Below are 15,416 nucleotides of genomic sequence, written 5' to 3' on the forward strand. Positions count from 1 at the left end.
TGTGTCCTACATTAAAATCTGCATCCAAAAGTTTAGGCACAGTTGAACTATTCATCCTTTTTTCCATGCAGCCAAAATCTAGATTACATAACTTTTAGTCTTTGCTCTTGAAATCAGATAGTGATCAATAATGTCAGAGGAAGCACTGGATTTTATTACCGTCTTTTAATTGTTACGCACCCATATACAAGATCATGTTGTGGCTGTCGCATGTCAAAGTTTCTCTCGTCATCAGGAAGGCCCAGACAAGGTCAAAACCAAATAACTCCCATCTTTGGAATTTTCTATCCCAGATGGCTGCGGATTCTCAGTCATTGAGTATATTCAAGACAGAGATCGATAGATTTTTCGACACTCAGGGAATCAAAGATTATGGGGATAGACTGGGAAAGTGGAGTTAAGGTAGAAGATCTCAAGGAACGGTGGAGCAGGCTCGAGGGGTCAGGTGGCTTACTTCTACTCCTATTTCTTACGTTCTTGCATTACCTACCCAAGGATGGGTGACCCTGGAGAGGGAGCGTGTGGTGTCCACCGGTACGGTTAAAGCTTTAAGTGACTGATGGGCATCGGAGAGACTGGAGGGAATAGTCGACACAGGTGGCAACATCATTGGGCCAAAAATTGCGGTCGGAGGCTTCCCGCGGGCGGCGCCTCCAACCAAAATTTATTTTACCAAAGAACCTGGTGGGCCCTGAGGATCAAACAATTTCCGGTCCGAGGCCGAGATGTGGAAACCAGTGCAGAAGCCCATGCATCCCAGAAACGTAAGCGCAACCTGGGATCACGTGGGCCTGGACCACCAATGAACATGGAGTATTCTCATTGATAATAATGGTGAGTTCCGTTTGTACATTGAGAATACCCCCAAAATGCAGAAACACAACACAATAAAAAAAAAACACCTCACATATTTAAAATTAATTCAAATTGAATTAAATTAAATGTTTTCGGAAAAAAACATTTTGAAAATGTTTTAAAAATGTTTTAATAGGGTTAAAAAATAAACTTACCTTAATGGACAGGGTTTTTAATATGTACATTGGTGATAAAATGTAATTTTTCTATCTTTTAAAGGTCTTACGCTGGTAAAAGCAGGCCGTACTCCTGTTTGTATCAGGTGTAAGAGTTTGAAGGACATTTGCTGGGTAGAAGTTGGGCAAATAGCCCAAATCTCCGGCGGCAAAGGCACTTCTCCCGGGGATGTGTGCGATCTGTCAAAAGAAACTGAGACAGGTCGCAAGTGTCGGATTTCGGCGCATGCGCTTTGCGCGCCTGAACCCGGAACTTGCGGGGCCTCTTTAGGCGAGTGCGCACATCGTACGCACCCAGAGAGGCCGCAATTTACCGCTCACTGTTTAAATTTTCTAAGTATCTTTTGTATTTTATGATTTGGGTTTTTATTAGTTGTGCCATCTAAAAAAGGGCACTTTTGTTTGATTTTTGGGTTGATGACAACTGTGGTAACCCAGTGTCTCCTTCTGGGGTTTAATTAACAGAGGCACACCCGAAGAGGCTATGTGGGATTAGGGATGAGGGGTACAAAGCGCCAACAGTCATGAAGGAGTCAATGAATACAAGGGCGAGCTCAGGCCAATGTGATAGTTACTTCCAAAAAGGGCCGGAAACCAAACACAGGTAACAACAGCATGCATTAGGTTTGCATCAACAGCCAGCAAAACCATGGATCGATTTAACAAATCTGAGGATTACTTATTTAAAATAACCTAGTAAATGTTAGCCAAGATTATTTCACAAGGAGCAGATCCTGTCTGGCCAAACCTCCCAGGAAATTGCTTTGATGTAGTACATCCAGATTTCAGGATGGCGGCAGATGTTCCGGAGGAACTAGCTCAGAGAGCAGCAGTATCAGTTACTAGAAGTGATGTTAGGCTCCAAAGGTTTGTGCTGGGGCCTGTACTACATTTCATAACTGTGGCCCTGATTTTATTGCGGGTCAGATTGCTCGCCACGCAGAGAAATCAGCTCACACATCAAGGAGATTTTAACTGCCGCCCGTGCTGCATTTCCATATCCAGGCCCCGACTCCCGGTGGGACACGGCAGAAATCACTGCATGGCAGGAGCGGGAAATTCGGGCCATAGGAGGCTGGACCCGCGGAACTTAACCCCCCACCCACCCTCAGCCGTCGGGTAAAGGGTGAGGAAGGGCAATCTCATCAGGGGAGGTGTGTGGAAACCCAGGCCCACAGTTTCCTGGCAGGGTTTGCCTGACGAGGAATCACACTCCCCCCACCCCCAAGCACCCACAAATAGCAAGTGATAATGACCAGGTAACCTGTTTTTTTAGTGGTGATTGAGATAAATATTGGCCAGGATGCCAGGGAGAGCTCCCCTTTCCTTCTGTGAAATAGTGCCATGGGTACTTTTATGTCCACCTGAGAGAGCAGATGGGGCCTCGGTTTAACGTCTCATCCAAAAGACGGCACCCTCCGACAGTGCAGCGCTCCCTCAGTGTCAGCTTAGGTTTTTGTGCTCAAGTGTTTGGAGTGGGACTTGAACCCACAACCTTCTGACTCAGAGGCAAGAGTGCTACCCACTGAGCCACAGCTGGCACTTAGTTAATGACTGGTGTTAAATCTCTCGGGGAGACTTGACATAATTTACTACATGAAGTGATACAGGGGCAGCAATCAACAGAGCAAACAGAGAGCTGAGCTATATTGCCAAATCAGCAGAGTGCAAATGTGAGGCTGTATAGCACTCTGGTAAGGGCACACCTTAATTGTACGCTAAGCTCTGATCACTGTGGCACAAAGGAAACATCAAACCCTACCAGCAGTCTAGGGGAAATCAACGGCCACACACGATTGCAATCCTTTATTGCCTTTATCCATTTTCTTTTCTTCTCCCCATTAGAAAACGCTTTTGGGACGCTTTCTATGTTAAAGGCAAGATATAACTGCAAGTTGTTATTTTATTTCAGCTAATTTATATATTATATATGTACACATAGACACGGTGTCAGCTGTGTCTCAGTGGGTAGCACCCTCACTTCTGAGTCAGAAGGTTGTGGTTTCATGGCGCATTCCAGAGACTTGAGCACAATAGTCTAGGCTGACACTCCAGTGCAGTGCTGCGGTGTCGTCATTCGCATGAGACGTCCCTCTCAGGCAGACGTAAAAGATCCCATGGCACTATTTCGAAAATGAGCAGTGGAGTTCTCCCCAGTGTCCTGGCCAACATTTATCCCTCAATCAATATCACAAAAAAAAAACCTGATTATCGGCTGCATTGCTGTCGTGGGAGCTCGCTGTGCGCAAATTGACTGCCGCGTTTTCTACATTACAACAGCGACTACACTTCAAAAGTGGATGTGACAAGCTTTGGGACATCCCGAGGTTGTGAAAGGAGCCAGAGAGAGAAATGCAAGTTCTTTTTTTTAAGTATTTGAGGAAATTGAATTGCCCTTTTCATACGGCATTTTTGCACCGTCTTTTCCGTGACTTGTTTCTGATCTACTTTAAACCTCATCATTGATGAGTCTTGCAACTCGCTTCATCAAATACCTCAATATTGTTATGCGCATTCAGGGGAAGGCATACACTGTGTACCGTCATTCCAGCCGACCATGCCATCACCATCATCATCATCATCATCATCATAGGCAGTCCCTTGGAGTCGAGGATGACTTGCTTCCACACTAGAAATGAGTTCTCAGGTGACTGAAGAGTCCAATGCGGGACCTACAGTCTCTGTCACAGTGGGGCAAACGGTGGTTGAAGGAACGGGTGGGTGGGGTGCCTGGGTTGCCGTGCGCTCCTTCCGCTGTCAACGCTTGGCTTCAGCTTGCTCGCAAGCGAAGAGATTCGTGGTGTTCAGCGCCTTCCCGGATGTTTTTCCTCAATTTTGGGCAGTCTTGGGCCAGAGATTTTCAGGTGTCGGTGGGGATGTTAGATTTTTTTCAAGGAGGCTTTGAGGATGTCCTTGAAGCATTTCCTCTGCCCACCTGGGGCTCACTTGCCGTGTAGGAGTTCCGAGCGCTTGTTTTGGGAGTCTCGTGTCAGGCATGCGGACGATGTGGCCCCTCCAGCGGAGCTTTTCAAAGCACTGATCACGCTCGATGCTGGGGCTGTTGGCCTGAGCGAGGACACTGATGTTGATGCACCTATCCTGCCAGTGGATTTGCAGGACCTTGCAGAGGCAGCGTTGGTGATACTTCTCCAGTGTTTTGAGGTGCCTGCTGTACATAGTCCATGTATCTGAGCCATATAGGAGGGCGGGTATCACCACTCTTCTGTAGACCATGAGCTTGGTGCCGGGTTTCAGGTCCTGGTATTCAAACACTCTCTTCCTCAAGCGACCGAAGGCTGCACTGGCACACTGGAGGCAGTGTTGGACCTCGTTGTCGATGTCTGCCCTTGTTGACAATAGGCTCCCGAGGTATGGAAAATGGTCCATGTTGTCCAAGGCCTCATTGTAGATTTTGATAACCGGGGGGGTAGTGCTGTGGCGGAGGCAGGTTGGTAGAGGACCTTTGCCTTATGGATGTTTAGTGTAAGGCCCATGCTCTCGTATGCCTCAGTGAAGGTGTTGACGATCGCTTGGAGTTCGGCCTCCGAGTGTACGCAGACGCAGGCGTCATCTGCGTACTGTAGTTCGATGACGGAGGATGGGACGACCTTGGATCTGGCCTGGAGGCGGCGGAGGTTGAACAGATTCCCGTTTGTCCTGTAATAGCCTACTAAGCCATAGATTGATTGAACGCAAGTTCACCTCCACATTTTTCTACAACAATAACTTACATTTATATAGCGCCTTTAACGTTGTAAAACATCCCAAGGCACTTCACAGGAGCATTATCAAACACAACTGGACACCGAGCCACATAAGGAGATATTAGGACAGTGACTAAAAGCTTGGTCCAAGAGTCAGGTTTTAAGGAGTGTCTTAAAGGAGGAAAGAGAGGCAAGAGAGGCAAGAGAGGCGGACAGGTTTAGGGAGGGAATTCCAGAGCTGAAGGACCAGACAGCTCAAGGCTCGGACACCAATGGTGGAGTGATGAAAACTGGGGATGCGCAAAAAGCCAAAATTGGAGGAATGCAGAGATCTCGGAGGGTTGTAGGGCTGGAGGAGGTTATAGAGATAGGAGGGCTCGGAGGAGGCCAGGGAGGGATTTGAAAACAAGAATGAGAATTTTAAAATCGAGGCGTTGCCTAACCGGGAGCCAATGTCGATCAGCGAGCATAGAGGGTGATGGGTAAAGAGGACTTGGTATGAGTTAGGATAAGGACAGCAGAGTTTTGGATAAGTTGGATATCAGGGGTCTTGTCGTAGAGCGAAGCCAAGCTACAGACCAGGCAAGTTACCACAGGGAATGAAGGGAGATTGCAGATGTACTCCCCCAGCCACTTAACAGGCCCTTCCAAGCATAGCTGAGCATTGACAGAGGCCAAGTGGCTGGTCGTCTGCCTGCCTCACAGTTAAAGTCACACTCTTTTATACAACGGGGATGGTGCATAGAAAGGAATAATAGTGAAATACTGTAGCAAATAAAATTAACTAATTTGTTGTATGAAAATTGTGAAACCATGTTCAAAGGGCACCGTCATTGTGAAATTATGTTCAAGGGCACTGTCATCGCAAAAGTCACGTTAAAAGGACATGGCCATCGTGAAGACATTTTTAAAGAGGCACTCTCCTCACAAAGTCTAGTTAACATAGAATTATATAGTTTTGAATCGAATTAAAGGATCACGATTATCATGCAGCTATGTTAAAGGGACTCTGCCATAGTGAAACCATCTTAAAGTTCTCCTGCTGCCCGAGCTAACCTTCATCTCTCAATCAACACCAATAAAACACATTATCTCGTTATTTATCTCATTGCTGTTTATGGAAACTTGCTGAGCACCGATTAGCTGCTGTACGTCCCTACATTAACAGTGACCACACTCCAAAAGTACATGAATGGTTGGAAAGCACTTTGGGATGTCTTAAAGTCTGGAAAGGCGTGACATAAATGCAAGTTTATTCCTCTTTCAAAAAAGGGCAGAATTGTGAAATTATTTTAAATGGGTAGTGTCATTTTGGAATCGTGTTAAAGGGACACACATCATGAAACTAGAGGTCATCAATATAAAATAGTCACCAAGAAATCCAATGGGGAGTTTGAGAAAAAAACTTCTTTACCCAGAGAGTATATGGAACTCGCTACCACCGGGATTAGATGAGGCGAATAGGATAGATGCAGTTATGGGATAGCTAGATAAACATATGAGGGAGAAAGGAATAGAGGACTGGTTGGGCCAAATTACCTATTTCTATGAAACCATGTTAAAGGAGCACGGTCCTCACAAAGATCAGTTTGGCAAACAGAAGTGTTAGAAGAGCACTACATCATTTTATCACAGTAACATCATGTGCAAGTGATATGTAGGTGCACTTTGACTTGATTTATGCAATTGAATTGTGTTTGTGAGTAACGCAGAATGCCCTTTTAAGGACTGTTCCCCATACCCTTCATGTATGGAAGTTAAGCGCTGCTGCTGTGGTTAAATTACAGACAGTGGCAGCCCATTGGTGAAATGAAGTGTTCGTAACGGCTGGTGCAGTGACTGCACTTCAAAATACTCAACTGGCTGTAAAGCACCTTGGGACATCTCGAGGCTGTGAACGGCAAATATAAAAACAGATAGCAAGAGTTTCTATAGATATATAAAAAGGAAAAGGAAAAGAGTGACTAAAGTAAATGTTGGTCCCTTAGAGGACGAGACCGGGGAATTAGTAATGCGGAACATGGAGATGACAGAGACTCTGAACGAATATTTTGTATCAGTCTTCACTGTAGAGGACACTAACAATATTCCGACAGTGGATAGTCAAGGGGCTATGGGGGGTGCGGGCTGGTGGGGGGAGAAATCACAATCACTAAGGAGGTGGTACTCAGTTAGATAATGGGACTAAAGGCAGATAAATCCCCTGGACTTGATGGCTTGCATCCTAGGGTCTTAAGAGAAGTAGCAGCAGGGATTGTGGATGCATTGGTTGTAATTTACCAAAATTCCCTGGATTCTGGGAAGGTCCCATCAGATTGGAAAACTGCAAATGTAACGCCCCTATTTAAAAAGGAGGCAGACAAAAAGCAGGATACTATAGGCCAGTTAGCCTAACATCTGTGGTTGGGAAAATGTTGGAGTCCATTATTAAAGAAGCAGTAGCAGGACATTTGGAAAAGCAAAATTCAGTCAGGCAGTCAGCATGGATTTATGAAGGGGAAGTCATGTTTGACAAATTTGCTGGAATTCTTTGAGGATGTAACCAACAGGGTGGATAAAGGGGAACCAGTGGATGTGGTGTGTTTGGACTTCCAGAAGGCATTTGGCAAGGTGCCACATAAAAGGTTACTGCACAAGATAAAAGTTCACGGGATTGGGGGTAATATATTATAATATATAGAGGATTGGCTAACTAACAGAAAACAAAGAGTCGGGATAAATGCTTCATTCTCGAGTTGGCAATCAGTAACTAGTGGGGTGCCGCAGGGATCAGTGCTGGGACCTCAATTATTTACAATCTATATTAACGACTTGGAAGAAGGGACCGAGTGTAACGTAGTCAAGTTTGCTGACGATACAAAAATGGGAGGAAAAACAATGTGTGAGGAGAACACACAAAATCTGCAAAAGGACATAGACAGGCTAAGTGAGTGGGCAAAAATTTGGCAGATGGAGTATAATGTTGGAAAGTGTGAGGTCATGCACTTTGGCAGAAAAAAAATCAAAGAACAAGTTATTATTTAAATGGAGAAAGATTGCAAAGTGCTGCAGTACAGCAGGACCTGGGGGTACTTGTGCATGAAACACAAAAGGGTTAGTATGCAGGTACAGCAAATGATTAGGAAGGTGAATGGAATCTTGGCCTTTATTGCAAAGGAGATAGAGTATAGAAACATAGAAATTTACAGCGCAGGAGGCAGCCATTTCGGCCCATTGTGTCCACACCAGCCGACAAAGAACCACACGGCCCTTGGTCAGCAGCCCTAAAGGTTACATATAAACCTATGAACAATGACGGAAAGGCAAAGAGCACGCAGCCCAACCAGTCCGCCTCACCACAACTGCGACACCTTTATACTGAAACATTCGACACTCCACTCCAACCGGAGCCATGTGATCTCCTAGGAGAGGCAAAAACCAGATAAGAATACCCAGGCCAATTTAGGGAGAAAAAATCTGGGAAAATTCCTCTCCGATCCATCCAGGCGATCGAAACTAGTCCAGATCATCACCCTGGCCGTATTCTATTCCATGCAGTACTTACCATTATATCTGCACTGTCCAACAAAAGGTCATCCAGTCTAATCCCAATTACCAGCTCAAGATCCGTAACCCTATAACCGTATAAAAGCAGGGAAGTCTTGCTACAGTTATACAGGATATTGGTGATGCCACACCTGGAATACTGCGTGCAGTTTTGGTTTCCATATTTACGAAAGGATATACTTGCTTTGGAATTCAGAAGATTGAGAGGTGATCTTATTGAAACGTATAAGATTATGAGGGGGCTTGACAAGGTGGATGATTAGAGAATGTTTCCACTGGTGGGGAGACGAGAACTAGAGGGCTTAATCTTAGAATAAGGGGCCGCCCATTCAAAACTGAGGTGAGGAGAAATTTATTTTCTCAGAGGGTTGTAAACCTGTGGAATTCGCTGCCTCAGAGAGCTGTGGAAGCTGGGACATTGAATAAATTTAAGACAGAGATAGACAGTTTCTTAACCGATAAGGGAATAAGGGGTTATGGGGAGCGGGCAGGGAAGTGGACCTGACTCCATGATCAGATCAGCCAAGATCGTATTAAATGGCGGAGCAGGCTCGAGGGGCCGTATGGCCTACTCCTGTTCCTATTTCTTATGTTCTTATGTATAAATGCAAATCTTTCTTTCAGACCTCACCTTGTATTCGTTTCATCATTAGTAACTTCCTGACCGTGGGCTTTTTTAAATGCAATGTCTCTTTTTCTTCTTTCTCTCTTCCTTTCCTTTCTTTCTAGCCCCAGAATTCCTCTGTTCTGGGGGCATGTTATGGCCACAATGTTGACGAGCGGGAGGAGGAATTTGAAGCCACATCCAGTTATGTCGGGTCTCCATCACTTACTGCGCTATGACCCGCTGGAAATGGAGTCGAGTGTCTCGTGTCCACCTAGGTCCTAAATTCCCTCCCTAAACCGCTCTGTCTCTTTACCTCACGCTCATCCTTTAAGATGCTCCTTAAAACCTACCTCTTTGACCAAGCTTTTGGTCATTTGGCCTAATTTCTCCCGATGTGGCTCGGTGTCAAATTCTGTTCAATAATCGCTCCAGTGAAATGCCTTGGGAGGTCTTTCTACGTTAAAGGCGCTCAATAAATGCAAGTTGTTGTTGCCTCTACCACGTCGAAGTCACAGACAGAGGTGGGACTGGCGCAATTGCATCGGCTGCAGGAAATCCTACCTCTCTTGCCCCCAACATCGCATGCCTGCATGAAGCAGGTGGTCAAACGTGACTCAGCGGTGAGAGTGCTACCGACTGAGCCTCGGCCGACACCCGAAATACTGCCGCTTAAAGCGTTCATGAAAACTGACAAAGTGAACTATTTGAAACAAGGCGGCCAAGAAATCGTATAGTTGCTGCTCTACAATGAAGTCCCTGCACTGTGATTTTCCAAAAAAGCTATATTTATATTCTATAATATATAAATATATTTAAAGCTGGTCTCCCGCAGCACTGTTCATGGACAGTCAGAGGATGCACTAAAGTGAGTCAGGAATATTAATCGATTTTCCGCAGCATTGCTCATGGGAAATGGAGATCTCGTGTAGTCATCAGCTGACAAGGGGCTAGAGGGAGAGGCATATTTCGCCCAATGCACAATAAATGCAGTTCATAAGATTACATTGGATATACGGCACAGAAACAGGCCATTCGACTCAACCAGTCCATGCCGGCATTTATGCTCCATTCAAGCCTCCGTCCGTCTTTCATCATCTAAATCTATCTATTAAAATGTATAAAATTGTAGAGAAGTAGAGTTGGTTGGAGCAGAAGAGTTTTTCTGCATTACAGGCGAAGGTATTGGAAGATGATAAACTGAGGCGCTGCAGTGTTATCACTAAGAGGAGTGTAATTACAGCCCAACAACTTACCACAGATAGTTTCCACAAATGTGGATATGGGAATTTATAATGGAAGTGCACGCAGATGCAAGTTTTAAAAATTTTAAGTACATTATATTAGAGGCTAAATGCACTGTGTGCTGTGGTATTGAGGCATTAAAGCAAAGGATGATCCAGGCTCCATTGTTAGCCTGTGATGAGTCAAACTTCCTGCAGCAACAAAAGGGACTCAGCCTCCCCAGGCTTGGGAGAAAAAAATGAGGAGTCTTCAGTCACGTGGATACACTGGAGAAGCTGGGATTGTTCTCCTTAGAGCAGAGGAGGCTAAGAGGAGATATGATAGAGGTATTTAAAATCATGAATGGTTTTGATAGAGTAAATAAGGAGAACCTGTTTCCCAGTTGCAGAAGGAAACAGATTTAAGGTAATTTGTCAAAACAACCAGGAGTGAGATGAGGAGAATTTTTAAAATTTTTTTAAACTCAGTGTGGTTGTGATCTGGTTAATTGGATAAATACTAGAAGGGGCAAAGTTTGCAGGGATATGGGGAAAGAGCAGGGGAGTGGGAGTAATGGGATAGCTCTACCGGCGCAAGCAAGGCGGGCCGAATGGCCTCCTAATGCGCTGCATCATTCTATGCTTCTATACTGCTGATTGCTATGAATAACCTTCCTTTGAGTTAGAAAGTCGTGGGTTCAAGTCCCACTCCAGAGACTTGAGCACAAAATCCAGGCTGACACTCCCAGTGCAGTATTGAGGGGAGTGCTGCACTGTCGGAGGTGCCGTCTTTCAGATGAGACGTTACACCGAGGCCTCATCTGCCCTCTCAGGTGGACGTAAAAGATCGTGTGGCCACTATTTCGAAGAAGAGCAGGGTATTATCCCTGGCGTCCTGGCCAATAATGATCCCTCAAACAACATCACTTTAAAAAAAAAATGGTTATCAAATCGCTGTTTGTGGGAGCTTGCTGTGTGCAAACTGCCAGTCACATTTTCTACATTACAACAGCGACGACACTTCAAAAATTCTTCATTGGCTGTAAAGGGCTTTGGGATGTCCTGAGGCCACGAAAGTTGCTATATAAATGCAAGTCTTTCTTTTAGTGTTTACTTGTCCGGTTCAGAGTGGGGTTGTGCTGGTCCCTCTTCCATTCAAGAAGTCCACCAACAAACTCCACCTGGGTTCACTACAAAATAATAAAACATATAGCCATTTGGGTGAAGTATGGGAGAGGTGTAGCTTGGCATGAAACCACATTGCTGCATTGGTCACCACTTTCAAGAAAGGCAGGTTGAAAGGAAGACAGAAAAATCAAATGGAACGTTGGAGCACATACAAACATCAACCTAATTCACACACCATTGACAAATACATTTATAACGATATTTGTCTTTGCATTACTTGTTTAAATTAAGCCCACTGCTCCACTTCAGAATGAGACAATCATACCTTTTGCTCTTTTCTCTCCTGAGCTGCATGACATTTTTCGAGACCCCAGGAACGCAGGAAATCTCTTAGGTATCCGAACAGGGTTACAATTCCATAGCCCATGTAAGTGAGGACAGGAACATATATTGGTGGCTGCTCAAACGATTCAGAGAAAGCCTTTTTGTAGTGATCTGACGTGGAGTTGCCGTTGTGCTGTGTGAAAAGAAAGAAAAACAAGATTTCTTAGTGCTGTAGTGCACTCTCTCCATTCCCAGCCTGCATCACGGGGCTTCACCTCACGAGTGTCAGCTACAGGCTGTGACGTCTCACTCGGCAAACAACTTACATTTAGAAAGTGCCTTTAACTTAGTGAAACCTTCCAAGGTGTTTCACAGTATTCTGAGATAAAAAAATTTGACACCGAGCCACACAAGGAGAAATTAGGACAGGTGACCAAAAAAGCTTGATCAAAGAGGTACGTTTTAAGGAGCGTCTTGAAGGAGGAAAAAGAGGTAGAGGTTTAGTGATGGAATTCTTAGGGCCTGGGTAACAGAAGGCACGGCCACCAATGTTTGAGCGATTATAGTCCGGGATGCTCAGGAGGGCAGAATTTGAGGAGCGCAGACATCTCTGGGGGTTGTGAGGCTGTAGGAGATTACAGAGATAGGGGGGGGGGTGAGGCCTTGGAGGGATTTGAAAACTTAGAACAGTCTCCTCTTATTTCCACCTGCTTAACATTATGGTAAAACAGTGCTTATTATGAAGTTATAGTCAAGGTTGTAGACACTGAATACTGGGCACGTCTCCATATTATAAAATGGATATAGAGGCATTGAAGGTGGTGCAAAAAATCTTTACAAAAATGATACCAGAACTGAGAGGCTATACCTTGCAGGAAAAGTTGAAAAGGCTGGGGCTCTTTTGTCCAGAAAAAGTTAATAAGGCTAATAGTGACCTAATAGAGGTCTTTAAAATTCTGAAGGGTTTAATAGAGTAGATGCAGAGAAAATGTTTCCACTTGTGGGGGAGACCAAAAGTAGGAGCCATAAACATGATAGTCACTAATAAAACCAATACAGAATTCAGAAGAAACTTTAGCAGAGTGGTAAAAATATAGAACTGGCTACCAGAAGTAGTTGAGGGGAATAGCATCAATGTATTCAAGGGGACATTAGATAAGCACATGAGGGACAAAGGAATAGAAGGAAGGATATGTTGATGGGTTAGATGAAGTAGGGTGGAAGGAGGCTCGTGTGGAGCATAAATGCTGTTCGGCCAAATGGGCTGTTTCTGTGCTGTAGACTAGATGTAATTGTATGTTATTTTGGAGGGTGGGGAGGAAGGAAAGCATCTATTAGCTTTTCATTTTTCCATTCCCTTTTCAGGGTTTCCCAGACTCATCATCATAGGCAGTCCCTCGAAATCGAGGAAGACTTGCTTCCACTCCAAAAATGAGTTCTCCGTTGACGGTACAAGTCCAATATGGGAATTACAGTCTCTGTCACAGGTGGGACAGGCAGTCGTTGAAGGAAAGGGTGGGTGGGGAGTCTGGTTTGCCGCACGCTCCTTCTGCTGTCTGCGCTTGGTTTCTGCATGCTCTCGGCGACGAGACTCATGGTGCTCAGCGCCCTCCCGATGCTCTTCCTCCACTTAGGGCAGTCTTGGGCCAGGGACTCCCAGGTGCCGGTGGGGATGTTGCACTTTATCGGGGAGACTTTGAGGGTGTCCTTGTAACGTTTCCTCTGCGCACCTTCTGCTCGTTGCCATGAAGGAGTTCCGAGTAGAGCGCTTGCTTTGGGAGTCTCGTGTCTGGTATGCGGACAATGTGGCCTGCCCAGAGGAGCTGATCAGGTGTGGTCAGTGTTTCAATGCTGAGGATGCTGGCCTGGTCGAAGACGCTAATGTTGGTGGCGTCTGTCCTCCGAGGGGATTTGTAGGATCTTGCAGACACATCGTCGGTGGTATTTCTCCAGCGACTTGCGGTGTCTACTGTATATGGTCCATGTCTCTGAACCATACAGGAGGGCGAGTATTACTAGAGCCCTGTAGACCATGAGCTTGGTGGCAGATTTGAGGGCCTGGTCTTTGAACACTCTTTTCCTCAGGCGGCCGAAGGCTGCACTGGTGCACTGGAGGCAATGTTGAATCTTGTCATCAATGTCTGCCCTTGTTGATAAGAGGCTCCCGAGGTATGGGAAATGGTCCACGTTGTCCAGGGCTGCGTCGTGGATCTTGATGACTGGGGGGCAAGTGCTATGTGGCGGGGTCAGGTTGGTGGCGGACCTTTGTCTTAATGGATGTTTAGTGTAAGGCCCATGCTTTCGTATGCCTCGGTGAAGATGTTGACGATGGCTTGGAGTTCAGCCTCTGAATGTGTGCAGACGCGAGTGTCGTCCGCGTACTGTAGTTTGATGACAGAGGATGGGACAACCTTGAATCTCGCCTGGAGGTGACGAAGGTTGATCAGGTTCCCGTTGGTTCTATAGTTTAGCTCCACTCCAGCGGGGAGCTTGTTGAGAGTGAGATGAAGCATTGCAGCAAGGAAGATTGAGAAGAGGGTTGGCGCGATGACGCAGCCCTGCTTGACCCCGGTCCGGATGTGGATTGGGTCTGTGGTGGATCCGTTGGTCAGGATCACAGTTTGCATCTCGTCGGCAGAGAATGGTGACAAACTTTTGAGGGAAGCCGAAACAGAGGAGGATGCTCCATAGTCCCTCACGGTTGACAATGTCAAAGACCTTTGTGAGGTCAAAGAAAGCCATGTACAAAGGTTGGTGCTGTTCCCTGCATTTCTCTTGTAATTGTCGCGCAGTGAAGATCATGTCCGTTGTACCCCATAGTGGATAGAATCCACATTGTGACTCTGGGAGGATCTCCTCAGCCACACGAAGAAGACGGTTGAGGAGGATTCTAGCGATGACTTTCCCAGTGGCCGACAGCAGGGAGATTTCTCTGTATTTGCCGCAGTCGGACTTGTCTTCTTTTTTAAAGATGGTCACGATTACAGCATCTCTCAGAAATCCCAGCATGCTCTCCTCCTTCCAGATAAGAGAGATGAGGTCATGCATTCGTGCCAATAGTGCTTCTCCGCCATACTTTAGTACTTCGGCGGGGATTCCATCTGCTTCTGATGCCTTGTTGCTCTTGAGCTGATGGATGGCCTTTTTTACGTCATGCAGGGCTGGGGTTTTGCTGAGATGGTGGCGGGTAGCATGCTGCGGGATGGAGTCGAGGATACTTGTGTCAAAGGCAGAGCCTCGATTAAGGAGATCTTCGAAGTGCTCCTTCCAGCAGGCCCTGACTGCCTTGGTGAATGGGCCGTAGGTGGACTTAACCGCGGTGAAGATCGCACGTCATGGCTGTCGGCCAGCTGCTGGATCTTTTGTGCTTTCTCCACCCACTATCTATTCTTTAGCTCGCAGGTTTTTTGTTGGATCTCAGCCTTCAGCCGTCTGTGGAGCTGCTTTGCTGCTCCCAAATTGGATTGCTGCTTTAAGGTCAGAAATGCCCTGTGCTTGTGGTTTATTAGCTCCTGGATCTCTTGGTCATTCTCGGCAAATCAATCTTGGTGTTTTCTGGTTGAGTGACCGAGCGTCTCTTTGCAGGCGATGGTTATGGTGACCTGGAGGGCAGACCAGGCGCTGTGGGCACTCTGCATCTCAGGGTCACTGAAGGTCGCCAGGTTGGCAGTGAGGCGCTGGTTTTATAGGGCTCTCTTAACTGAGTCTTTGAGTGTCCCGGCGTTGATTTTTCTGCAACATCGTTTCTGTTGCCGTCACCGCTTTGGGGCTATATTAATGTTGATGACGGAACGGATTAGGCGGTGGTCCGTCCAGCAGTCATTGGCTCCTGTCATGGCGCAGGTGATGTGCACGT

General features: G+C 46.1%; 1 protein-coding gene across 2 annotated transcripts in view; it reads right to left on the bottom strand.

Annotated features, from left to right (window-relative positions):
* Positions 1-15,416, bottom strand: part of sptlc3 (serine palmitoyltransferase, long chain base subunit 3) — a 156,376-nt gene that overhangs the window by 118,672 nt on the left and 22,288 nt on the right. For both annotated transcript variants that reach the window (XM_070889842.1, XM_070889843.1), the window contains exon 2: positions 11,562-11,753. In XM_070889842.1, the coding sequence (XP_070745943.1) occupies positions 11,562-11,753 (192 nt within the window). The remainder of the gene's footprint in view (positions 1-11,561; positions 11,754-15,416) is intronic.

This window comes from Pristiophorus japonicus, chromosome 9 (assembly GCF_044704955.1).
Source record: "Pristiophorus japonicus isolate sPriJap1 chromosome 9, sPriJap1.hap1, whole genome shotgun sequence".
In the NCBI taxonomy this organism is placed as follows: domain Eukaryota; kingdom Metazoa; phylum Chordata; class Chondrichthyes; family Pristiophoridae; genus Pristiophorus; species Pristiophorus japonicus.